Source organism: Clarias gariepinus, chromosome 8 (assembly GCF_024256425.1).
Source record: "Clarias gariepinus isolate MV-2021 ecotype Netherlands chromosome 8, CGAR_prim_01v2, whole genome shotgun sequence".
Classification (NCBI taxonomy): Eukaryota; Metazoa; Chordata; class Actinopteri; order Siluriformes; family Clariidae; genus Clarias; species Clarias gariepinus.
This window is the reverse complement of record NC_071107.1, coordinates 30589885-30617219: the sequence shown is the minus strand read 5'-3', so window position 1 is coordinate 30617219 and position 27335 is coordinate 30589885. Positions and strand designations below refer to the sequence as shown.

Here is a 27335-nt window from a genome sequence, read left to right as displayed (position 1 = left end):
AAAGGCTTTCTGTGTCTAATTCTAGACACTTCATTTCCACCAAGAGTCCAGGCAGTCTCCATTAAACACACCAAACTTCTAGAAAATGCTTCCCATAAGCCCTATTTTCTGCCATTCTTCAAAAGTTTTAATTGGAACTTTAAAACTTCCATCCACACTAAAGGTACTGTAGGACATCTCTATCTGTTAGTGCAACAAATACCAGTACAGTGAAACCTCGGATTGCGAGTAACATGGTTTGCGAGTATTCCGCAAGAAGAGCAAAGATTTTTAATAAATTTTGACTTGAAAAACAAGCAAATTTGGTTTACGAGTGAAGAGTATCATGTATCAAGCATGCGCTTCTTGTTTTGACGCCGAGCGTCACGTGATCACAACTGAGGCAACGGTTTTTCTCTTGTGCTGTACTATAACTATAACTGTGACCACGTGTGTGCGTGTAAAACATATTTCGTTTTGTGTTTGTATATGCGCGTGTACTGTTTTTTATAACACACGTGTGTGCGCTCGTGTAAAGCAAAAGGAAGTCTCATTAAAGAGGTTAAAACTCCATGTTCTCCTTCAGCCTATCGTAGACTACACACACACTCTTTCTCGCCTTTCTCGCACAGTGCCTGCGCGCATAAACGGAAATTTGTATCTTTAGGGATTTATTTTTATTTTTTTCATTAAAAGGTTAAAAATCAATTTTCTTTACGTTACGTAATTTGACACCGTAAAATAACAATTATCTGTCGGGATTTATTTGTACTTTTTTTTTTAAGGTAAAGGTCAATTTGTTGTATTTTTACTTTATATTTTGTTTGAATAATTTTTAGGTATTTATTTTTTTGGGCTGTGGAATAAATAATTTGAGTTTCCATTATTTCTTATTAAAAACTAAATTTGGTTTACAAGTGTTTTGGAACGAATTATGCTCGTGATCAAAGGTTCCACTCTATTTCCTTAAACCTAAGCAAACTAAAAATCTAATTTAAACCACCATTACCCTGATCAGGCATTTACGAAGGATAATTAAAATAACAATATTTTATATTTGTAGGCAGTTATTGTGATCATTAGTTAATTGTAAATATATTAATTTTATATGGTGCATCAGTGCTAACAAGATATGTTTTTTTTTTTGGTCATTTGGTCCATCTATGTGCCTCCCGGCACATCTGGCAACAGGAGATACCAGGAGATACATCTGTCATTTTTAAGGTAGTTGCGTAAGGGATTGGGCTGCCAGCTCAATTGTTATTCACACTGTACGGGTAATTAAAAAATGCCTATTAGCCTAACCTGCAACTCTTTAGACTGTGTAAGAAAACCCGGAAAATCCACCAAGCATAGGAAGAACATGCAAACTCCATGCACACATACCCGAGGCGGGTGTTTAACCCCAACCCTGGAGGTCTAAGGAGGCAGTGCTAACCATTAGCCCCCACCATGGCACTAACAACATATAGAGGGGATATTTATTTATTCATTCATTTATTTACTAATTTATGGGGGTGTGTTTAAAAATTCATAAAACTGCCTGATACCATTCATATTTAAACAAAAGCATACTTAAACATAAAAAAGAGCAGATGATTAATAAACCCACTCTTACACTTAACACTCTTAAACACCACACAGTGACACATTGACTCATACCCCTAACTTACAGGAAAAACAGGGACCTTAAAAGGGTATTATCCGAATGGTTTTAACAATGATCCAAGTAACCAATGAAACACAATCAGAATGAAGCAGGCCAACCAGAACACAAAAAGACTCCTACAGTACCTCATCTTTAAGTTCCCTGGCTGTGGCTGTCCATCGTATATGGACACGATGTCAAAGTCCTCCTCCAGTGCGAAGGTGTGAAAGGAGAGCTGTATTCGGTTTCTTTCTCCAGTCACTATGATCCACGTGCAGTTGGCATAGTTGGGGTAACCATGAGGGAAACCAGGGCTCTCAATGGTTCCATTCAGGCCTTGCACCAAACCGCCACACGACTGACCTGTGGACGGAAATCACAACACATTCATTTCTCTTTCTCTCATGCCACATTGCACAATCATACAATTTATGATAAAAACCAAACATCTCATTTATATCTTGGTTTTTAACTGAATGAACTAAATTAATGGATATAGACCTACACACACTTCATGATCATTAACAGGAACTAACACAAACACCATTGTATGTACTGTACAGTATGTGTGTTATATTATAGACTATATTTTGGACCATTTTTTTAAGCATCAGCATAAAGAAAATGTGTCTGTTAATGCACGACTTAAAACTTCCCCAGTTGGTAATTACCGTTCAGCTAATCATAATGAAGCCCTAAAGCTGGAGGTCCGGCCCCAAACCAATTAATAACATTGTCCATCATTTACCCATTCATATTGTTTTCATAATGGGTTACAATATATTAAAGTACAGGCTTCAGCAATTATTTTCATTCATGCATTCAGTGGTTTGTTTTCAACTAAAAGACCGTCTTTAAATACCAAGATAAAAAAAACAATACACTGTAGTGTATGCTAATGAATTAACAAACAAATCAATCCATCAGAGCACACATCTTAGCCAGAGAACAGAGAATGTGACAAATACACAAGCTGTATTTCAAGGTTGGCATTTCGCACCTAATAAAACAAACAAAAAAAAATAGAGCCATTTCTTTGTTTTCCCCATTTTTGTTTCTAACTAATGAAAGCAACGTACAGTACATAGACAAAGAACATCATACAAAAACAATCCCTTTGTCCTAAGATACCAACACTTCCAATACAATTCTGTTTTTCATCGCAATACAATTTGAGCACATCAAGAGATGGTCCAAGTCTTCCATAAATAAATAATGTACAAATGTGAAAAGGTTGTTCTTGTTTTTGTACCCCCCCCCCCCTTAATCCTACGCAGGTTTCAGACTCCATCACTTCCACTTACATCATGGACAGTACTAAATCATAAAGGGCCTCAAACTTGAAGGTCACAGGCACATCTGTATAAAAGCAACTCAGGCACTTAAGGCAACCAGAGACACTGGCATATCTCTCACACCCTGTCTCCTTTGGCATTTGTGCATGTGTGTGTATGCATGAGTGTTATCTTGCGCTCCCCACAGAATTCTGCCCCCATCATAACTGAGCTTATCTCTAGCACCAGGAGAGTACACGACCTAACAAGCAGTTGTGCCGCATGCTGCGCTGCAGCCCCGTCATCAGTAATGCATTTGGCTTCATTAAAATGGTGTATGATGATTGATGAAAAAAAGATGATTCCATTGTTCTTTCAATGTCTCTGGCTTCTTCTTTTTTTTTTTCTTTTTGAACAAGGTTAAATTGTTCCAACATCAGCTGAGCACCACTAACCAAATATACAGGGAGTATCTTAATGTGAATGCTGTCACTGATTTTAACTTGAGTGCATGGTTTGTGAGAAAAGATGAATAAATACAGCTACTTTGAGTTTAAAACAAAAGCTGGATCAATCTGAAAGTACTTGTTACAACGATTGAGAGCAGTGTTTAAAACCGTGCAGGTACAGGTCAAGAGCCTCAATTAATCTTCACATCAAACATCAGAAATTCTGTGTGGGCTTGTTGAGAGCGATCAGACGAGAATCGGCAGCCTGATTTGAGCTGACAGGATGGGCATAGTAACTCAAATAATCACTGACTGTGGTGAACAGAAACTCGAGGCAGGTACTATAGGGTACAACTGCAGATCATCATATACTGTAAGGCCATAATTCATTGATGAGGCTTGGCCACACTTGACACTGTCGCCAGTTCACAGTTTTTTCCTACCTTGGACCACTTTTGGTAGGCCTGATCAGAAAGAGTTGGAGTTTTGGAGCTGCACACTTAAATGACTGAGATCATCAAACAAATGTTAAGAGTACACAAAGATAACTCAATAAAAAATGTTTTTAAATGATTACTTCATTTATTAAAGAAAAAGCTGTCCAAAACTGCCTGGCCCTATGTGAAAAAGTAATTTAGGCAGTTATCGCAAATGCTTGATTGCAGATGTTGTTATTAGGCTTTGAGGGCCATTACTTTTTCACCAAAATGCATTATTTATTTACTCAGGTTATCTTTGAGTAATTAAAAAAATTTGCTTGATGGTCTGACATTTAAGTGTGACAAACATGGCAAAAAAAAAATAAATAAATAAAATATATATATATATTTTTTATTTTATTTATATATATATATATATATATATACATACATATATACATACACACACATACAGTATACATTTATAAATTGAATCATTTAATAATCATATTATTGGTATTGTTCACATGTGATATTGTTAAACATTGATTGATTAACTTGATAATACTTTTAGAAGCTAATGCTGCATGAATGAATTAAAATCCAATCTTCTGCCATTTACCCCACAAAGGTGCACAAGGCTAAGCATAAACACATTTTCATTTTAAAACCCCATACCAAAGGCCACGCCATTCTGTTTGACTTTGTAAAAAATAAATTTAGTGAGGAGATTAAAATCACGCATTTTCTAGAGGGTCATGAACCTGTCATTCTTTCAGTCCTCTCATTTCTCCATCAATCAAGCCTCTGTGTTTCTCACCTTCCCACTATGTACCGATCCATCAAACATGGCCTCGGCACGCGGCCGCAATGTGATGGAAAGGGGCCGTTTGATGGAGCAGCTTTCAGTTAAAACTTAAATAATTGTCTTACTTTTGCGTGGTTTGATACATACTCAGTTAGCACTTAGCACACGGTCAGCTGTGGGTGCAATGGTTCATGAGGGCAGCTGCATTGGATGGTTTACTGTGGTGAAAAGAGTCATCAGTTTAGCACTCTGTATTTTAAAACGGCTGAGGAGACAGATGAAATATTCGGCCCTAGAATATACTGCAGCGCACTGCGTGACGAACTGTGTCAAAACCTTGGTTCCAATGTGTGAACATCTGATGCAGCTCATCACTGAAATAATAAACCCTTCATGAGTTGGGTCAGGTGTGCTGAGGGCAAGAAAACGTCTAACTGGGTAGGGCAGCGGGTCTGCTCGACTTGAGCTGAAAACCTCAGTTTCAGAACACAGCAGTGGGTGTAGTAAAATAATTCAAATTCATTTTAAACAAACAGAAATACAGATGTAAATAATAGTAGGCAAAAGATAAGAAAACACATCAAGGACAGTGTAAAATAGCAATTGCTAGGCAAGTAATTTTTGTTATAGGTCATTTTTGTAAAGGAAAAATAAATAAATAAACAAATAAATAAATAAATAAAAACTGTTGCAACTGTTAGAAAAGCTCTGTGTGTGGTAGGAAATCCCAACTTCTGCATTATGATTGTTTACTAGAAATCAGTCTTGTTTATTAGTCAAAAACCTAGAACATTAAGGAAGTACTTCAATCATTGTGTTTTTATCCCAGTATAGCAGAATATTTATCAATTAAAATATCTCAGTGTCAGACTAAATCATGTTTTTGAATAATTAAGTGATTTAAACAACGATTAAATAGGGTTAAAATAAAGGTTTTTGGACCTCTGCTGTTCTTAAACATCCCTTGGGTAACATAATTAGAAGACATGGGATTAGTTTCCATTGTTACAGTATGCTGATGATACCCAATTGTCTCAATTAAACCAGACGAATTACCCAAGTTGTCTAGACTAACTGAGTGTGTCCAGGACATAAAAGATTGGATGACCAATAACTTTCTTTTACTTAATTCAGATAAGACAGAGATATTACTTATTGGCCCAAAAACCAGCACACAAAAGCTCTCACAATTCAGACTGCGTTTAGAAGGATGTACTGTTACTACCAGCTCAACAGTGAAAGACCTGGGCGTTATATTAAACAGTAACTTGTCCTTTGAAAATTACATTTCAAATATCACAAAAACAGCCTTTTTCCATCTTAGGAATATTGCCAAACTTAGGAGCATCTTATCCGTATCTGATGCAGAGAAGCTGGTTTATGCATTCATGACCTCCAGACTGGACTATTGTAATGCATTACTAGGTGGTTGTCCTGCATCCTCAATAAACAAGCTTCAGTAAGTCCTAAATGTAGCCGCCAGGGTTCTCACTAGATCAAGACAATATGATCATATCACCCCAATATTATCATCCTTGCACTGGCTACCTGTTCAGTTTAGAATTAATTACAAAATAGTATTACTTACATACAAGGCCTTAAATGGTTTAGCTTCCACATACCTAACCAGTCTTCTGATACGCTATAATCCACCACGTCCCTTAAGATCACAAAACTCTGGATTTCTGGTAAATCCCAGAATTTCAAAATCTACAAAAGGGGGTAGGGCTTTTTTAAATTTAGCTCCAAAGCTTTGGAATAGCCTTCCAGACAGTGTTCAGGGCTCAGACACAGTTTCCCAGTTTAAAAGTAGACTTAAGACGCATCTTTTTAATCTGGCATACGCGTAACTCATCCCATAACCTCATACTCCAGTACATCTATCCTGAATGGCAACACCGCTAATTCTCTCCATCTGTTCTGTATTTTTTTTACCCATCCCGAGGCATCTGGAGATGTGCCAGCTTCAGTAGACAAAGGCCAACCCTGCAAGGTTCCTGAGGCATCCAGAGAAGGACCTGTGCTCCCAGTGACCCAGACCACATCTGCTCTCTGCACCTACTGACTCATCTCTGTGCTGAACTGGACTTCATGTTAATTTAAAGAACTTCTGTTATATTAAACTTACAGCTGCATAACACACATGATATTATATAATTCCTTTCCGTTATCACCCAGATGAGGATGGGTTCCCTGATTAAGTCTGGTTCCTCTCAAGGTTTCTTCCTATTGCCATCTCAGGGAGTTTTTCCTTGCCACTATCGCTGTCACCCTTGGCTTGTTCATCAGAGACATTTCATGCATCATTCATTTATTCATCTCATCATTTTCTAGACACATTTTTTTTTTTACACATACATGCAAAAAAAAAATTCTTTAATTTCTTTCATTTTTGTGAAGATGCTTTGAGACAATGACAATTGTTAAAAGTGCTACAGTATATAAATAAAATTAAATTGAACTGATTGTTATTGAAATAATAAAAAAAACATATGCCAGCTTCTGTTACCAAGCTTAGGTAAGGTTAAGAAATCCCACCTTCTGTGGTATGATTAGATAAATAAATGTTGTTTTGTCTATTATTGGTTAGAAACCTAAAGCATGAAGATCTAGCCTAAATCATGTTTTTAAGCATAGTTTAAAAAACCTAGAAGTAATGTGCCAGTTTGTGAGCTGCAATTTTTTAAGAGATATTTTCTCTTCTATGAAGTTTTTTTTTTTCTCTTTAATGTCCCTTTAGGGGCTTCATGCATTTTTTTAAAGAAAAAAAAAATAGTATTTTGTTATGACTTGAGATGTTGCTCAAAGTAAAATCCTGTGGCACACAGCAAAAACAAAGATAAGCAGTCAAATATGGGTTACACAGAAAAAATGTGTAACAAAACAATTTTGTCATACTTAGTAACTGAGGTTTAAAACCTCAACATATGTGGCATACTGCACTACTCTTTAATAAAGACCTGTTCATTATTAGAAAAACAAACAAAAATATTGCACAAAATTTATGATCATGGCACACAAAACGGTGAAATTGAAGAGTGTTATAGTTCACCCTTTTCCCCCCCCACACACTGAAAATGCTTAATAAAAGAAGCTTAATAATCAAGCAATTCACATGTTTGGGATTATGATTAGAAACCATGAGGGAATTATACATAAGGGGTTATTACAGATTTTTATGCATTGAAACGAGCTTAAACAGCACCTTTACGAAGTATACATTAGAAAGTGTTTTAAGTTAAATGAAATGAAATATTTTTAGAATTATCATTAATACGTATGAAACACTTAACACCTGAACGCATGCTCATTTCTAAGAAATTTCCCAACACCATCTTCACTTGGTAGTTATCCAGCTCATTCTCCACCTCAATACATATCACAACTAGCTAAAGATGCAAATTCCACAAACAGAATAAAGAAGGCTGTCATCCTTAACTAGTCACTAGAATTTTTTTTTTTTCTGTTTATACTCTCACACTCTTTCACTTTCTTCCCTGAGTAGCTGGGTCATGATGATGTTTGCATACAAATTTCCAACTGATTCCGACCCCTGACACAGCGCTGACTGTTTGGGCGACTCGCACCAGCACAAGAACATCTTTATTGTAAAGTGTGTTTTTCCCCCCTGACTCAATAATCATGTTGGTGTAGTTTTCATTACAGTAATTAATGAACAAAATTCACAAACCATACACATTAAAGTGGTAAAGGCTACCAAATCAACTACGCATTTGTTTTCCGCTCAGTACTCAATGTGCTGTGACTGGAAAGCAGTCCCGCTGGTGTATGAAGACTCACAGCAGTAAACAGTCCTCCTGTAAACATGGCTGAAGGAACCCATCAAGGTGCCTAATGACTAATTACTATAATTTCCACTACAAATGTAATCAACTTAAAAGCACTACATTCCCTACTCCAAGTAAACATTTTAAAACACATAACCACAAGACCATATTAGTTTGAGCTATCACTTCAATTAATTCTGCTCCTTCTTTAAAATACGCTACAAACAAAAAGTGAAATATCATTTCCTGTCTATGTTTGCATGGATTGATACAAAGTGTGTGGGGGAAAAAATAGCCTTTGTAACCTTTTTTTCCTTATTAACAACATGCATGCTACCACTAAAATGTCTCAAGAAATGAGGTTTCTGTTACAGAAACTTTTATAGATATCTGTAAATTACATTAGAAGTAAATAGATTAATAAAATGGTCAGAGATTAAATACACAACCAAAATATGAAAGAAAAAGTAAAAAACATGTCATGTCATGTCATTTTCACCAAAATTATGTCCAAGCATTGAACATACCAGTTCATGTTTTAAAAAATCTTTCCAGATACATCAACTGGGTAAAGTAACCTAGGCTGCTAGCAATAAATGTGCGTAAAAATAAATCAAATATCTGCAAGAAAAGTAAAAATCTATATAGATATAATTAATGTTTAAAGTGAACTTGATGGATATAAATTTCATGCGGCGTTAAAGTCGGGAAAACGAAATCTATAACATATGTACTCGAGACAGCCTACAAGAGCCACTAAAACAAATCTCAAGAGGATTTCTTGATGCCAACTTGGATCACCTCTGTAACCTTGAGGAAAAAATATCCGACACAAATATTTCAAGCGATGTCACTTCCCAGACAAACACAAGGCTTTCCCCTCATGCGACAATACCATCGTCCTCTCACTGATACATTCAAGGTTCGCAAGGCACAGAGCAAATAAAAATGTCTCTGAATAAATATTGTTTGCCTTTTGGCACATTTTAGGAGGAAAAAAATGCAGCGGTAGAGGGGCATCTATTGCATTAGAGGTCAAGTCTCCCACAGTAGTAGTTTGCGCAAGTGCTGAGCGGTTAAATGATCTGAACACACAACTACCATTACCAGTAAGACTTTTTTTCCCTTCTGCAAAATGGAAAAAATACAGTACCAGCTCAATTTACATCATAAACTTCAGAATAAGTATAAGCAAAATGTAAAGCTAGTTTGTGGTAATAAGTTCCATTTATCAAGTAAATAAGTATTTATTAGTACTTATACAAGAGAAGTAATGTAACATTTGTGAGTACCTAAGGAATTAAAAACTTACAACTAACTCATCTAAGTTTCTTGTAAGTACATTTTGTAAATAAATAGGTAAAATAAGTAGCTTTTTAAATATATGTAATTAAGTAACTTGAATTTAAATATTTAAATAAGTTAAAGTAAATGATTTTAACGCATGTAAGTACTGTATCAAAGGTGCATTTAAGAAAATACAATTAAAAAAACATGTATGTATAAAAGTAATATGAAGTAAGTAAATAAACCACTAAACCAACTTATGTCAGTAGTTTTGCACTCAGCTACGGGACTTACAGATAGATAGATATTGTGTGTAGCATAGTCTGTATATTGTATTGTGGTTGTTTTCTTTTTACAGATTTTATTCAGATTTTATTTAGATTTATTCTACTTTATTTACTTTTATTTAATATTGTTTTTGTGTCTCTGTGTCTTTGTGTGTTATGACAGTCATCACATAAGCAATTTCCCTGCGGGATCAATAAAGTTTTCTGATTCTGATTCTTATAAGTAATAAACTAAGTTTCTATAAGAACAACTAAAACAAGTATGTAAATAATTACCAAAAGTGGGAAAGTTATGTAAATGAGAAACAATAGTTTCTTAAGTAGAAATGTAATTTCTGTATGTAACTAAAGCAAGAAAGCAAATAACTCAAGTAAGAAACTAGCACAAGTACAGTATGTAAGTCAGCAACTAGATTAACTATTTCCTATACTGTAATTACTGTAAGTAATTAGAAAGATTATAAAGTCATGAACTATAACAAATATGTAACAAAGTAAATCATGTTTAAATAAGTACGTAAATAAAAGAAGCAACAGAGTAACTAAAACGAGTACCTAAGTACTGTAATAACCCAAAGTAAAAAAAAAAGTAGGAAAGCAGTTAACTAAAGCAAGAAAGCAAATAACCGGAGTAATTAAAACAAATAATGCATGTCTTTATGTATGTATGCATGTATGCTTGTAAGTAGGTAATAAGGTAAGTGACTAAAGTAAGCAAGTAACAAAACATGGACCATCTCTGATAAACACAAGCTCAAAGATTTAATATAAAACCTTGATTTGTTCTAATCTATTAGTAGTAGTAGTAGTAGTATTTTATAAATGTCTGCCACTATAGTATTATAACAGTGTGGGCAAACAGCCATCATGAACTAGTATGCACCTGGTATTTAAAGTCCAAACACTTACTATACAGTATGTACAATATGAGCACAATAATAACTACTATTTTTGCGTTACAAACATAAGCAACAATTAAATCCCTTGGTTTTTAAGGTCTCTCTCCCATCTGCTGTCATTGTGTTAATATTTTACACAATATCTTTTGAGAAGCCACAATGCAATTAATTTAAATCACACTGGGCTTCACATTATGCATTATCACCACACAGGTTTGTATTTCTATATTTTCAAATCCACACACCCGTTGTGCAACAGAGCTTGTGGAGTGGGTGGAACTGTGAGCGTGGCCAGTAAACACAGGTTTATTTGCCAAAATCTACATGCAGGACATCCATAGAACTGTATTGCTTAGTATTTGAAGATCACTGCTTATTAATTAGTACTTAACATTAGTTATTATTTCAATAGCTGTTGTGCCAACATAATGGCTTGGAAATTAACATATAGTACCAGTCAAAAGTTTGGATTTATTTTCTACATTGTAGAACCATACTGGATTTTTCAAAACTATGAAAAAACATATATGGCATTAGGTAATTAAGCAACGACAAAAATGTTCAGCTGTTCTGGAACAGTTCTAGCAAGAACGGTATTGCCAACTGTAATTGCAAAGCCCATCATAATGAAACTGGCTCTCATGAAGACCATCTCAGCAAAGCAAGACCGAAACTTACCTCTGCTACCAATTCACAGCGCCTCGGATTAGAGCCGTTATGAAGGCTTTACAAAGCATAAGTAGCAGACACATCACAATATTAACAGTTCAAATGCGATTATTGCATATTTTGGATGCCTTTAGCATTATTTTACAATGTAGAAAAAAATTATCAGAAAAGACTATGGAGTTAGAAGGTAAAAATAGTGACTACAAATAGAACAATGGCATGAATGTCTGCTATTTCTAAAGATAAGACACTCAAGAGGGCTAATATTATTTAACCCTCCAATAGGGTTGGGTGTCATTTGGGCTTCGTTACGATACCAGTGCCAAATCAATACTTTTAAAACCGTACCCCTGTCTAAATAGTGCCTGAACCACCACAAAAAGAATGTGGATAACATTAAAGAAGGGCTTTTTATTTAAAAAATATTTTAAAGTTTTCAGTAAATATAAATTTAAGTTAATACTAAACAACAAATTTACATACCACCTAACCCAGCTAAACTAATTTACCAGCAATAACAACAAGGTAGCTGGTATTCTTGATGTGTACCAAACCAGCTTAAAGTTTCTGAAATTCTTTTGCAAAAATAGTATTATAATTGCCTTATCTGGAAAAATACCACACCTCTCATGACGTTGCTAGTCTGAGTGGGGGCGATGAGGCAAACACTGCCAGCTGATGTTCCGGATCCTTAACTGTGATAGATAGCCACACTTTCGAAAGTTTAGCTTTAAGCATTTTAATTTAAGTGTGTTTAACTTAGCGTGATTTCTGCATTTACACACTGCATTCACGTGGATGGTCGTTGTGCTTTTAAGTCAGAATGTGAAAACAACTTCCTTTTTAATCAACTGGTTCTGTGACTTCTGTTAAGAGTTGGTAATTTATTTTGACTTTAATTTTATATTTATTGTAATCTACAGTATAGCTTTTTTTTAAATAAAAATCCAAACAAAAATTATTTGGATTTTAATATTTGGAGCTTATATTTATCTATTACCATCTTCAGATTCTGTTTAAATCATAAAAGGCTTTGGTTTAAAAATCAATTACATGAAAAAAAAAAAAAAAAAAAAGTAAATTACATGAAATTTTCTTTACAGTTCTCAAAGAAAGCACATGTAAAAATTATAATTATGTACTCTTTTTTAGAGAATTCTCTCTGAAGATTACATTTAAAAAGTAGCCTGTCCATTTTCCTTTCTAGATTTTTGTAAATGAACTATTTGCAAATGCTTTAAATTGAATTAAGACTGCAAGCTTATTTTAAATCTTGCAAAAGAACTCAGTAACTTGGTTTTAAGACCATGAGTTCAAACTGCATAATAATACTAATTGGTCATTATTTCAAATGGGTATCAATTTATTATTATTTTTTTTAATGTACATAGTGTATCCTTTTTTGTAGTTTTTATTTAAAAGAGGTTGGTGGGGGGGGGGGGGAATTCAATACCCATACTGTAAGTGTATTCAGATGCACATTCAGACTCACATCTATTAAAACTGCAGATTAGACTAAGCAAGATCAAAGACACTACTTTTATGTTAGAGTTTTTTGAGATACACTGCTTGACATGACAAAGCAAGTAAAGCATTAAAGAAGGTAGTCCTGATAAATACAATAAAAAAAAATCATGATGGTTAAATACCTGCACTGTCCGACCAACTACAGCATTCTAAAACACATGCTTAACTGATATAAATTAAAATAGTTTATGAGTAGCAGTATATCTGTAAATGGTGTGAAAATAAACAGGCAAGTACAATAAATGAGGGTGCAAGGATATAAAACATATTAAAGTGCTTTAGGTCTATCAGTTATCTTCTTGTGATTAATCAACATTATTTCCGCATATTTTGCCCCGTATCACATCCAACAAAATCCACAACTGAGGAAATATTTCATGTTGTGTACAGCTTGAAATAAGACAAGCGGCTTTAAAAAGCAAGAATAAAATATTTAGTAAACTTTGCATCATCCACAACATTAGGCAACAACTCTATTCCCATTATGCCGTTCCTATTACCATTGTATCAGTACTGTCATCAATGTGTCAGTCCTGTATATTAACCCTGTCATTCTTGTTACAATTATGTCATTGGCATTACTATTGTGTCAGTCTTGTTAACACTATATCTACTCCGGTACCAGTATGTGATCCCTGTTACCATTATGTCATTCATAGTCTTATCAGTGCATCAGTCTCCTTATTACATCAGTCTTGTTATCGCTATGACACGCCTGCTACAGTACCAGTAGGTCTGTCTTGTTACCACTCTATCCTCCCCATCATCATGATGTCCGTCCTAAAACGACTATGTCACTATGTCAGGCTTGTTATCCTAATTCAATACTGTTCCAATCATGAGCTTCCTCTAGATGTCTGCACAGCCGAGTCACTTTCACTCTTTAATTGATGACTAAAACGCTATCCGTTTCTAAAGTATTTGGGTTACTCCCCCCACCCCACACACACAACACACCAATAAATAAATATATAAATAAATCCTTCCCAACAGTGTTTGACTGATGGTTCCTCAAGGTAGTAACCTAGTAACCCAGTAAAAGGATGCTGTATCTAATGAGGTAAACTTTATAGCGCTTTGGTAAGTCGCTCTGGAAAAAAGCGTTTTTTAAATGCCTGAATGTAAATATGAATGTAAATGTCTGTTCTGTTACTGTTATATCAGACATGTTGCCTTTAGGTTATTTATTTTACCCTTACATCAACCCTGCTATTAATGCATCTTTTGATCATGCAAATGCAAAGTAGAATGAAACCAACACAAAGCATCATTAAAGGAGCAGGAGATAAACTACATATTATAAAGCAGGAAGAAGAAATTTAAAGATAGCATTTTTTTTAGCCAATAAACAAGAAACCAAGTATACCATTAGCATAATGCTTTATGGCTTACTCTTGTCAAAAAAGTTTTGGAAAATAAAAGTTTTGTAAATGTTACACTTAAATATAAGTGAATACTTAATTGTTCTTATAGAATAGATACGAACTGTTTTCTTTTGACTAAATCTATAGATAGCCTGAATTGGCAACACTGAAGTGTGTGCTGTTTTCCACAACAGCTAGAGTTTAAGGCAATACTAAATAATGCAGGATTGACGTAAACAAAAAAGCCGTAGGCTTTCATGGCTAGACAGAGAGATGGATTGTATTATTTCGCCGTAATTTCCTCTTCTCGTTCCCATTCCAATCATATCAGAACGATGTTGGTTGCTTTGTTAGAATTTATGGCCAACATCTAGAAAAACGTAGGCGGATAAAGCCGAGTTCGGGCTTAGTTCGATGATGTTCTTCGCCTAGTGTATCATTGTAAGAGCTGTACTTCCGAACAACGTGTAATTGGCTCTTACACTGGGCCACAACAATTGTATTAACACTTCACAAAATATGTACAAGATGAGCGACCCGTTATGGATATGACTAAATGGTTTCATTTCTTGTCAGGCACGCCGCATTCCTCCGTGATTTAGACAGGCTAAGTAAACAATTTCCCAACTGTGTAGGCTAGTGTTTGGTCTCCAGAGTACTGTAGCTCAATAAGCATGCTATGAACACAGTCATTATCCCCAGGCAACTGTGTTTTTTTCCCTCCTTCTTTGCTTTCTTGAACAGATCTTAACAGATACTGAGTCATAGTTTCTGTTCCATACGCAAAAAAAAAAAAAAAAAATGCATTTAGATATACTCGGGCTTGAAAATCAGCCATCTTATGAAATGTCTCATGTGCAGGTGCAGGAACGGTAGCTGTAGGTTAGCGTAGCACATGCTCAGCATTTCACTACAACACACGCAGCAATGTTAAACCTGCTTTTATTCCTCTTTTTTTTTCTACATATGATAAGTAGTTCCTAAAAATGCCTGCATTTCAATGGAGCTGCAATGTTTTATACCAGTTCATTATGATAAAGTGCACAAACCTGCTCAGACCGTCAAAATATTGTATAAAAAAGGGTATGAAGTTTTGTGTACAGAGGGCAGACAAATTAAATTTGCATACCTTTGCAGAAGCCTGGTTTACAATCTTTACACAATAAACAAAAAGAAGCACAAAAGAATGACACACAAATCTGATGAGTGGTTATTACTTTGGACAGCTGTCAGCGAACAATAGAAAAACTTTATTTAAATTTTTTTTAAGTATAATTCAATCGACTTTTCCAAACACAGACTGGTGATCAAACTAGTGGCTTCCTTTCAGCAGTACGTCACTTAGGAAACTACAGATGATACAGTTATTTCATCCAACAGGTTGACTACCAATTGGTAATTCTCCCATACTCCACCCTATATTGCATACCAATTCATACCAGTACACCACCCGCGTTTTTTCGTCCTGTGACCGTCTAGAGATGTGTGCAGAACTTCTGTTAAGGCATCATATATCAGGCAGTGTTTAATTTATTTTTTTTTTTTTCATTATCTGTGTCCTAGATTACGCTACAACAGCATAATTCAGTTTCCACTTCCACTCTGTATATTTTTCCTTCCTTATGGGTTGATAAGCTACTCAAAACAGTCTATGACAATATATTAACGGTGAGCTGTTATGTTGATTTATGTATACTGCTACATTACTAATAAGGCTCTTAGCCGGATGCCTACACAATGTACTCTGATAGAAATAATCCACAATATTGCCTCAAGTATTCACTCGCCTGCCTTCACATACATATCAGCTTAAGTAACATCCAATTCTTAATCCATAGGGTTTATTATGATGTTGGCCTAGCCTTTGCAGTTATAACAGCTTCATCTGGAAAGGCTTTTCACAAGGTTTTTTTCATGGGAATCTTTGACCATTTTCCCAGAAGCACATTTGTGAGGTCAAACCCTGATGTTGGACGAGAAGGCCTGGCTCGAAGTCTCTCCGCTCTAATTCATGTTCTATCGGTTGAAGTCGCAGGCCTTCTCGTTCAACATCAGTGTCTGACCTCACAACAAATGCGATTCTGGAAGAATGGGCAAAAATTCCCATATACACACTCCTAAACCTTGTAAAAAACCTTCCCAGAAGAGATGAAGCTGTTAAACAGTAGCTGCAAGATGTGGTCCAACTTAATACTAAACCTCAGGCATTAAGAATTGGATGTTACTCAAGTCCATATGCATGTGAAGGCAGGCGAGCGAATACTTTTGGCAATATAGTGTATGATCGCCCAGGCCTAATCATCTTTTTTTACAATATAGGCTATTTTCACACATGCAAAGTAAAACCTCCAATGATGGCCTGAAGTGTCAACTTAACACCTACAGCATTCTAATACGCCCAGCCAGATGCCAGAGCACTCCAATTTATGCTGCTGAGTCTGAAAGGCAGTGCACTAATGCTTGATATCTCCCCTCATATAAGGAAAATACTCACTGATGCGTCTTTAAAGTGTCCGAATGATGAATGACAAATGAACACCTTTCCTGCTTATTTAAGCCCAGTTGGACACAAATGTGCTTTATTCGAGTTCCTTCAGCATTGAGTTTTTTAACATTTTTTTTAAAGCAGCTAGACATAGAAAGAAATAGCGATGAATTTTGGTGTACTGTAATATGTATTGCATTTGAGGTACAAGCAGCACCCTGCGCTCACAGAAGTAGAACCGGAAAGAATGTAGATTAAAGAAACGGGAGTAGAAAAAGTTTCTTTTATGTTAATGTAGGGATCCGTTTCTAGAGGTGTGCAGAGGTTGACAGACAGAGCATGTACTGATTAATGGAGAGGAGTACCATAGCAGGTGTATTAAAGTGCTCTCATCTCACACAGGCAGACGTCGTGAGGAGGCCACGCGTTCAGATAAGACAGAGTCTCAGCCGCGGTTAGACAGAAGCTCAGGCATGACAAGAGGCCAACTGAGCCCGATTGGATTTTGTCTGAAATAAACTCCGAATGAGATCGGTATGAAACAGTGGCTCACTGGCTGGAATGCAGGAGAAGGATGTAACTGTAGATGTTGAAGGGATAAGACAATGTAACAGTTATATACATAAAATATATTATTTTTATTATTATTCAATTTGATATAATAAAATAAATACATTTTATCAGTGGAAGGTCAGCACAAGGATAGTAGGAGTGTGTGGAAGGGAGTGAGAGAGAGAAGGAGAGCCTTCTCAGATGGAGCAAGTAAAGCTCAGTCACTTTTCCACTTTAATGTCAGAAATATCTTAAACGATTCTATATGGTCATGGATCTGCCAAGTGTAAGTGTGAATACTTTCTAAAAAATATTCTGCATTTTCTTGCAAACTTCCTTTTTAGGATGCACTAACAAAAAAAAAGCAAATAAACAACAAACCTAAAGTAATAAATAATAATAATAGTAATTATGATTATAAAATCAATCACACTAATACAATTAATACAATTAATATATGTTAGTTTCTTTTAAATAATAGCAGAAGTGTAAATGTCTTGTGGTTCTGGTAGACAAGAATAAAGACATGTCTGCAAAAGCATTTCAATACCAACTCATCCCGTTCTTCTTAACATTTAAAAATGCAGGATATGAATAAATGTGCATACCCAGTACCGGTTGTTGCTATGAGCACAAACCTACTTTCCCTTCCTAAAATGTAAAATACATTAACCACGAGAACGTGATCATATTTCACAATTTAACTAGCGGTAATGAATCCACGTACACTGAACAGATCTGTGAGTAATTGTACGGCGCTTGTGATTAATTGTGCAGCACTGATGATAGCAGGCTGGGAACCGCTCTCTGATGATGATTGTCATTTTGGACAAGATCTCTAAGGAATAACTCGCAGAGGAATAAATCCACATAGTCGCTATCTCAGTCAGTCATTGACAGACAAAAATTAAAAAAATGCCAACACAGTTCTATTGGTGAAGGAACAAGAGCTCGGAATAATCTAAATATATACAGTACTACCAAGTCATTAATACAGATGCGTCTATTGTTAATTAGTTAACTTACCTTATTAACTAGCTTTAAATGAAATGAAGCTAACTAATAGGTTTAAATAAGTATATAAAATATGTAGGTAAACTGATGGGCTTGATTTATTGGATAAAGACCTGTGTTTAGGCAATAAATATTTTAGAATATCTTGCACTATGAAGGTAGTGTATTGCAGCGGGTCGACTCCAGATCGGCCACATGGGATATTAATAAATGAAAATAAAAATCCTTCAGAGCAATATCTCACAAAATACTGCAAACAAGCCTACTAATAAATAAAAGAAGCAGGTGGTACTGCACATCCTCATGTGTGCAGTAAACCTCTGGGATTATTAGAACTTTAACAGTTCTACGGTTGTAAGTAAAGGTTGGCTTGCTCAGAATACACAATGTGACCAACAGCTTATTTGGTGCCATTACAACCAAAAATCTGGGTTGTGTCAAAAAATAAATTTAATGAAATTTGATACTCATATATTGGAAAACACCAAAATGACAACCACATAGTCCAACAGTAACACGACTGAAAAATACTTAAGTAATTGTATTTTTTTGCTATCCCCAAGTAAAATTTTACATGTTTAACCCTTTTTTTTTAGAATTATTATAATTGACTACACTAGTACTCATGTCATGTAATAAGTAAAAGTATTATTATTATTTTTATTATTATTATTAGTTGTAGTAGTGGTAGTAGTGTAATGGTTGTAGTAGTAGTATTATCAAAACCTTCAAGACACTTATTACAAATCTCTAACTCTTTCCCCTTTCTCATCTAGCCAATGATTGCACAGTATATCCTGTAGCATACTGTACTGTTGAACATTAATTTGAGTTTATCCAGTAACATAGAAAAAAACCATAAGGAATTGCGCACATTCATTACCTGCATGGACAACATTCATACACTGAACACTTTTTAGCAAAATCTAAATATCCTCTACCTCAGTGGTCCCCAACCACCAAGCTGCAAACCGGATCCGACCCGCACCGAAAGAATTTTGAATATATATATATATATTTTCTATTTTATTGACTATCAGAGAATGTAAAATGTTCCTTCACTTCCATCTGTAGCTTTTTTTCACACCCTCTGTATCAGTTTTGATGCCGGATAAAATTAAGCTAATGTTACAAGCTAACCATAGCTAAAATAAGTAAAAACAAATGTCTCTGGAGAGCTTCTTTGAAAAAGGAAAAGGACCCAATTATGAGACAGCAGATGAGACTCTGAGACTGCCAACAAAAAAAATGCATCATTTAAAAGAAAATGCCAAGAGTCCTACCTAAATTACAGGTTTTTTCGCAACAGGTGATTCACATGCTCCAAGCCCGCTCTGTCCAACAGATGTGGCCTTAAAAGAATGCTCGAGACAACTTCAACTCTGCTGACATTCTGAATTAAAATCAAAACAGAATATCCTAAGATCACCACAAAAGCACTGAAAAACCTGGTTCCATTTACAACAACCTCTCTGCGAGACGTGTCTGCAGTGACTGCAACAAAAATTTAATTATGGAGCAGACTGGACATAAGGAATACACTTCGGGTGTCATTGTCTCCCATCACTCTTAGACAGGACCATTTCATCGCAGTAAAACAAGCTCAGGGCTCACACTAATTTTGCGTTATACTATGTTGCACTTTATTATGCTTTGCTATGAGCGCGAATTCTATGTAACACAAATCCTGGCTAATACAAACTAACAAGAGTTCTAGGCAACACAAATTCTAGGCGACACAAACTTACTAATTCTAGGCAACACAAACTTACAAATTCTAGCTAACAAACCAAAGATAACACAAACTTACCAATCTTACAGAAGCGAAAACAAATTTTAGCTTATACAAACTCACAAATTTTAGCTAAAACTAACAAATCCTAGCTACCACACTTACAAATTTTATATAACACACCCTAGGCTAACACAAACTTACAAAGTTTAGCTAACACAAACTTTAAAATACTAGCTCTCACAATCTAACACATCATAGAAACACATCATAGAAATTTTAGCTAACATAAATTCTAGTTAATGCAAAACTTACAAATTCTAAGCTTTGTAAGCATACTTCAAAAGCAAAATATTTTTTTTATTTTAAACAGATTTATTGAAAATCAAATTAAACCTAACCAAAAGCAGTAAGATGGGTCATAAACATACTTTTTTTGTAACAAATTTATTACGCAAGGAATATCTAATAATATCAAATACATAAATAATACAAAAATCTGGTGAAATTATTTATATTATCAATTTTTTTTTTTTATTATTTTACACGTTTGTACCTTAGTTAACCCTTACTTGTGTTCATCTAGCTTCTACAAATATAATACATGCTTACTTGGCAGATTTATTTGCATTCCTCATTCCCAGAGTGATGAAGTAATTTGCATTGACACTCCCCTATATTCTACTACAAATTTTGTCTTTTTTAATTCAATCACACCAAATCATAATTTTGCTTATGGAAAATACAATTCTTTGTTAAGCATGATAGAAAATTCGTGCAAAATTAATGTATCTAATGCAAATGAATTTATGTCTGTGACGGTAATTAATTTTATTTGATTACAAAAATATATATACAGTATATAAAATATAAGATCATATTTTATAAAAAAATATAAAACATTTGTTTGCAGTGTAAAAGTTGGGAATCATTTGCTTGTTTAATGCTGAACCCTATGATGAAAGCTATTCCACTTTTTCTGGATATCACCAATGTTGTCAATATTGTTATGGGCGTATTTTTTTAAGGCATTAAACACAGGAATTTGCCTATGAGTAATCTTTATTATGAATCTATACTTTAAAAATTTACCATAGACCTTGAGTCAAAATAAAAAGCTTGTGGCCTCCGGCAAGCTCAAGTACCGTGCATTAGTTGACGTGCTCCGACTAGAACATTCATCCTAGACGCATCCTATTCTAATTCATCAAGGATATATTATACAAGACACATGCTTAAGTATTCAAAATGAGCTGCAAGTCAGGACTTTTTTTTTTTTTCTTCTTTTTTTAAGGCCATCGCAAAATACTTACAAATTCTATCTAACACATGCTAGCTAATACACACTTACAATTATTACTGCAAATTAACTGCATTTAACCCAAAGTTCTAATAGGGAGGATACGATTTAAGTCATGTGACTGCAGGATTTTGCAATGACGGAAATGGGAGTAGCATATGTCCACATTGTTGTCACAATAATGATTTTATAAATTTTAAATGGATTGTTTTGCCTTTTTTATAAGCCTTAATTGTAACCATGCAAATTGCACTTAATTAGTAGATCACATGACCATAACATAGGTAGGATATTATTTCTAAATAACTTAGAAACTTAACCAGAACCTCATAACGTTGTTTTTTTGTGTATGTTTTTTTTTAAATGTCCAGATTTATTGGTTTATTCAGCTAGTTTAGGGTTCGGTTTTAGAGGTAGTGTGCTATATGGATCGCCTGTTTACTCTGATAATAGGTAAATCTTGTCCAGCTAGAATCTGATTATTAAACACCCATAACCACCGTTGACGTAAAAAGACGTGATCAAAATACTTCTCGGGAGAAACGAGATGATTAAAATGATGAAGTGAAGCAAATGTCACTCCCTGTCCCTCCAGTGATGAGTGCATTAAGTTCCAGTGCCACATCAACCGTCACCTTTTGACCTCTTCTTCCACACACTCTCCGGCAAACTGGCATTTAGACGATGTTAGTGTAGTGAAGCCAAGTACGTTTCGGCCGTGCGGAGAAGGACTCATTTTTGGAGAAAGATGAGAGCGGCACTGCGCTCTACCCCACAGGCAGCCCTGCCTTTAAATCAGCTGCTGGAGTGTTCACTTCTAGTTTAGCAGGTCAGTGGTTCGAGGCCTGCTTTAGGCAAACTCAACGTAAGTTCGCCCACAAGGTCAGCAAATACTAATTGGAACGTTTCGGTGGCATGTCAAGTAAGAGATTTAATTATTTACCAATAAACATGGTCCAACAATTCCAAATTAAGTAGACAAAACTTACAGATTAGCAGTCATGCTAACATCCTGGAGCAGAATGCACAACAAAACAGGTAGCAATTTAAGTAGTGGGAGTGATTAAGACTTAATCCATGTCCTAATTGAAGCAAAATTCCAATGCAATAAACATTGGACATTTTTCTTTCATTGTTTAAAGCATCTTCTGGACATCACTGCACAGGACATGGTTTAGTAATATATGTGCTAAATGGGCTCTGGTACCTTTCACGGGCCTTCAGACTTTATTTTGGTCTAATGGCAAATTTATAACCTTTTTTTTTTTTTTATCCCTGGTGCTTTGTGAGAAAACATGATGACAAACTGCTTCATTGAAGGTCTGCTCAGAAACATCAGATAATGTGTCCAAGTCCCAGATTTACAGTTATACCAATCTACCATTCAGGTGCTTCTCAGCACATTATCTTACAGTAAATGATGACTTGTATTGCCATGACACACTATTTACTTGTAAAAAAGGGAAAATAAATAATTGTAATACCTGATAGATAATACAGCATGCACTTTTCCCCAAAAAATTCCTTTTGTACAACTGAGCAGGAAAACTAAAACATATTATTTCACAAACCTCACATAACAAACTTTCCACCATCCTGATAATAACTGAGAAAAGTTCAAATTATTTCCCGAGCTACTGCTCATTCTGTTTTTTTTTTTCTTTTTCTTTTTTTTAAACTTGGCATTCAGCATGAACCAGCATTAAGATTGTGTTATATAAGACAGACTCAATTTTATCTGCAGCAGTTGCGCCAGAGGAGTTATTTGTTGTGGCTGCTTTGATTCCTACATAAGAATTTATTTTGTAATGATAATGTGGGAGTTCCCTATATCTTGGCTGTCATTCCTCACTGATGAATCAAAAGAAAGCACAGGCTATTAGATATTAATTAAGTTGTAAAAGCATACTATGCCTGGACTTTATCATCTTTAAAAAAGCACAGACACGGCAAACGACATTGCATTCACAGGAAGCATTCACAAAACCGAATGCTTTCAAGGCTTCAAATCGAGTCGCACATGGATTGTGTTTGAATGCAGAATCCATCATACGGGCATTAAGAAGTATCATGCGGCCACACTTGGCTAATCTGTGAGTGATTGGTGAGGGCCCTCGGGACATCTTCACACTCCACCTCCTGCCCTCCCAGTGCTTTGCATTACACACTTAATAGTCAGTGGCTAGGAAAGATGGTGTACAACGGAGAGATAAAAATATCTCCTTTGGTCTTTATGTGGACGACTTTATGTCAGAGAGAGCATAAGCTTTCCAAGAGGGCGACACCGTGTAAAATAAGATTTCTCACCTTACACACTGTCTGCACATGAACTTTTCACTCTTTTAATATAGCACTATTGCATGAAGAGTGATCATGAGTAATGATTTCATTCGCCTAGCAAAAAAAATCTTAACTCTTAGAGTCTTAATAATTTCTTATCTTGAAGAGCAGAATCGTTGATATTACTCGTTGTATAAATGTAAAGGGGTTAAACAGCAAATTCCCAAAGATAACTTAGTAAACCATCATGTCAGACCCCCAGAAATACGACTTCATCTTCATATTTAACATCGGGGATTGCAGCACATTGAAAACCTGCATTCTCATGGTTTGTATGCAGATTCCCAACGCACTGAATAGATCAATAACGGTAGAGCTTGTTCATGAAACACAAGCCAAGCACAAGCTATTTCGATGCGAGTAAGATCAACACCAACGCTGTTGCTATTTTCGTATTCAGTTGTGTAATGAAGCTTGGCCTACATTTCAAAACAATGCATACAGTACACAGGCTTAATCAACAATGAAGGGCAGCCAGCAAACAACAAAAAAGATCTGATAAGGTGTAATTTAACTTTTTTATATATATATATATATATATATATATATATATATATATAAATAATTTGGATCAAATATTAATATCATGCTGAGGCTGTCATACGTGTGTTAATGAAAATGACTCATTCAATAAACATCCACAGTTCACTGGGGGGAAGGGTGGAGGACGCTTAGTGGCGTTATAATTAACGGTTTATGCAAAGTGCATGATCTAATTTCAAAATTTGCTGCTTGTTAGTTGATGAATAGATTAGAAAAGGCTTGTAAAAATGATAACTTTTTAGCTGGTGCATGATCATTTGCCAGCAGATCTCGCAAAGACTAAAAATATGCATAGCAACAATCAGTCTTTTTCTGACTGACAAAAATAAAAGGAAGTACTGCACTTGTAATAGTTTCTTGTTTAAAGAACACAAATCTTAGCTAGAGTCTTGTTGAGTTATTATAACTACTAGAATAGAGCCAATCAACCTTTGGGTTCAACATATTAACCGTTATACTTGGTTATTCATACAATTATATAATCAGCCAATCACGTGGAAGTACTTAAGTTTAGAGCTTTAGGTAATGTTTCCATCACACATTAGAATCTGTTGTTTTGACCACGAAATGAGTGTTGGGCCAGACTGGCTTGTCTAAGTATTTCGGAAACTGCTGATCCCCTGGGATTTTATTCATAAGTCTTTCTAGAGGTAAACAAAATGGTAGAAAAAAAAACAGTAGGAGGCAGTTGTGCAAGTTGATTTGTTGATGAGCAAGATTTGTTAATGAGAGAGTTCAGGAGAGAGCAGACATAATGGTTCAAACTGACAAATAATCATAACACAACAGCATACTTTTTACATCCGTGCTAAGCAGAAAAGCATCTCTGACTACACGCGTTAAGCCTTGGCAATATCATTTGTGTACATTTACAGCGTTCGTCAGACACCATTATCCAAAACAGCTCACAAAAGTGAGGACTGACTGGAGCGGCAGGTGGCTACGTCATATGCCTATCCTGTCAGCCAAGAAGAGGAATCTAAGGCTGCAGTGGGAACAGTTTCACCAAAATTAGACAGTTCAAGATTGGAAAAACATCATTCGGTCTGATGGATCTTGATTTTTGCTGAAGCACAAAGATGGTAGGGTTAGAAATTGGTGCCAAATGGATGAATCAATCCATTGACCCAAGCTGCCCTGTGTCAACAGTTCAGGCCGGTGGGGGTAGTATAATGATGTGGGGAATGATTTCTTGGCACATAGTGGACCTCTTGATACCGATCAAGCACTGTTGTACGTAGTGCCACAGCTTACCTGAGCATTGCTGCTGACCTCGTTCACCTCTTTATGTGTAAATTTCCCCACATTTTAACAGGTACTTCCAGCATGATAATGCACAATATACAATGCACAAAGTACAAGTGGTCTCAAACTGGTTCCACTGACATGACGATGAGCTCAGGGTACTTCAGCCAGCATATCTAAATGTAATAGTGCACGCTTCAGATGTGAAACAGGAGATTCACATCATGAATAAGTAGCTGATGAATCTGCAGCAATTAGCATGAGCCACAGCTAAAATATAAATATACCTCTCTCAGTATGGCTATGCATTCACCTTTGTCTCTGTGTTATAGCTGGCGCTGTGTTAAATAACCATATCTTTCGCAGCTAGCGAGCAGGTCGGCTGTTCATAAGTAAATTAATCAGAGAAGGATTCAATCTACAAACACTATCCTGTACGTTTGCCCTCTCATATTGTATGGGTCATATCGACAGAAATATCATCAGGAGTCCTCAATCACACGCTGTGTTATTTTACAGGTCACATTATCTCACGTTGTCTGTCTTCAAGCCTTCGAGCTTCAGGAACAGTTTACCCTTCTATACCCATGAGTCAGGACATATCCAACTGTAAACTCGATTCACTCCCAAAGCTTGCAACTGTTTGTTGGACAACTGATTACACAACAACACAGTTTAAATACTGACTCATAGCATGCGTTTTCAGTCCATTATTTATAAAAAATAAAAAAAATTAAAAAAAAAAGCGCAGGGTTTTCTTTTTTGCCAATGGGACAAAGGCTACAGTATTTGGCAGGAGATCTACAGTAATAAACTCTAAAATAAACATTTGAGGCATAAACCATTGTCCTAAATCCTTGTCCAAGGTGTTAGAAATGTTGAAACACTTATGAGAGGAGCCCATCTGTCACAATGACTGCTTTTATCCAATGACTTTCAAAACACCAGTTGGACAAACTATATTTCTCAAACTAAATTATACAGCATAATTTGCCTGAAATATAATTTTGCCAAATAACAATTAGGTGATAACACATAATGCATAACTACAAAATTTCAACAACATTACGAAGATAAATTTCAAGATGAAAACAGTTAGGAGTGCATTTAAGCAGCTGCTGAATATAATAAGGGAATATATTATGTAAAACATACAGTATGGCAAAAATGGAGCTCTGTAAATTGTATTACTGTATTCGTGAACGATAACAGAAAGAAAGATTTCTTAGCCATTCTAAGTTGGAAGCTATTTAAATTAATCGTTTTACTATAATATTTATAACACACACATTTTAAACTAGTACAACACTATTTATGCTTTGCTTTTAATGGTCTTGTACTAGTAGAAAGTCTTAGTACTCTAGTATGTGTAGTGTGTTTTAAGACAGATTTTAAGCCTGAGGCTATAACTGTCCCATTTTCTAAATGGGACTCATAATTAAGCATTGTTGATATGCTGGTAGTAAAGGCCAATACATGTCACTGCCAAACACCATAACCTGCCCCATTTTCCAGGATGGTGGAGAGATTCACAGCCACAGGATGAAATGGCAATTTTCAAGCTTCTCGAGGTAGAAAAATTGGTACAAAGCCTTTGAAGAGTGAAACAATGCTGTTTATTGAGTTCAGGACAGATTGATCGGAGAGAGTACTCAGTGAGGAAAACAGGTAAGATTAGGTGATCAGGCATGGCTGAGTTTCAGCTGATGCATCTGTGGCCAATCGA

At 35.5% G+C, this 27335-nt stretch overlaps 1 protein-coding gene across 2 annotated transcripts in view; it reads right to left on the bottom strand.

Moving 5' to 3' along the window:
• LOC128528790 (CUB and sushi domain-containing protein 1-like) overlaps nt 1-27335 on the bottom strand; it is a 401372-nt gene that overhangs the window by 300942 nt on the left and 73095 nt on the right. For both annotated transcript variants that reach the window (XM_053501914.1, XM_053501915.1), the window contains exon 2: nt 1774-1990. In XM_053501914.1, the coding sequence (XP_053357889.1) occupies nt 1774-1990 (217 nt within the window). The remainder of the gene's footprint in view (nt 1-1773; nt 1991-27335) is intronic.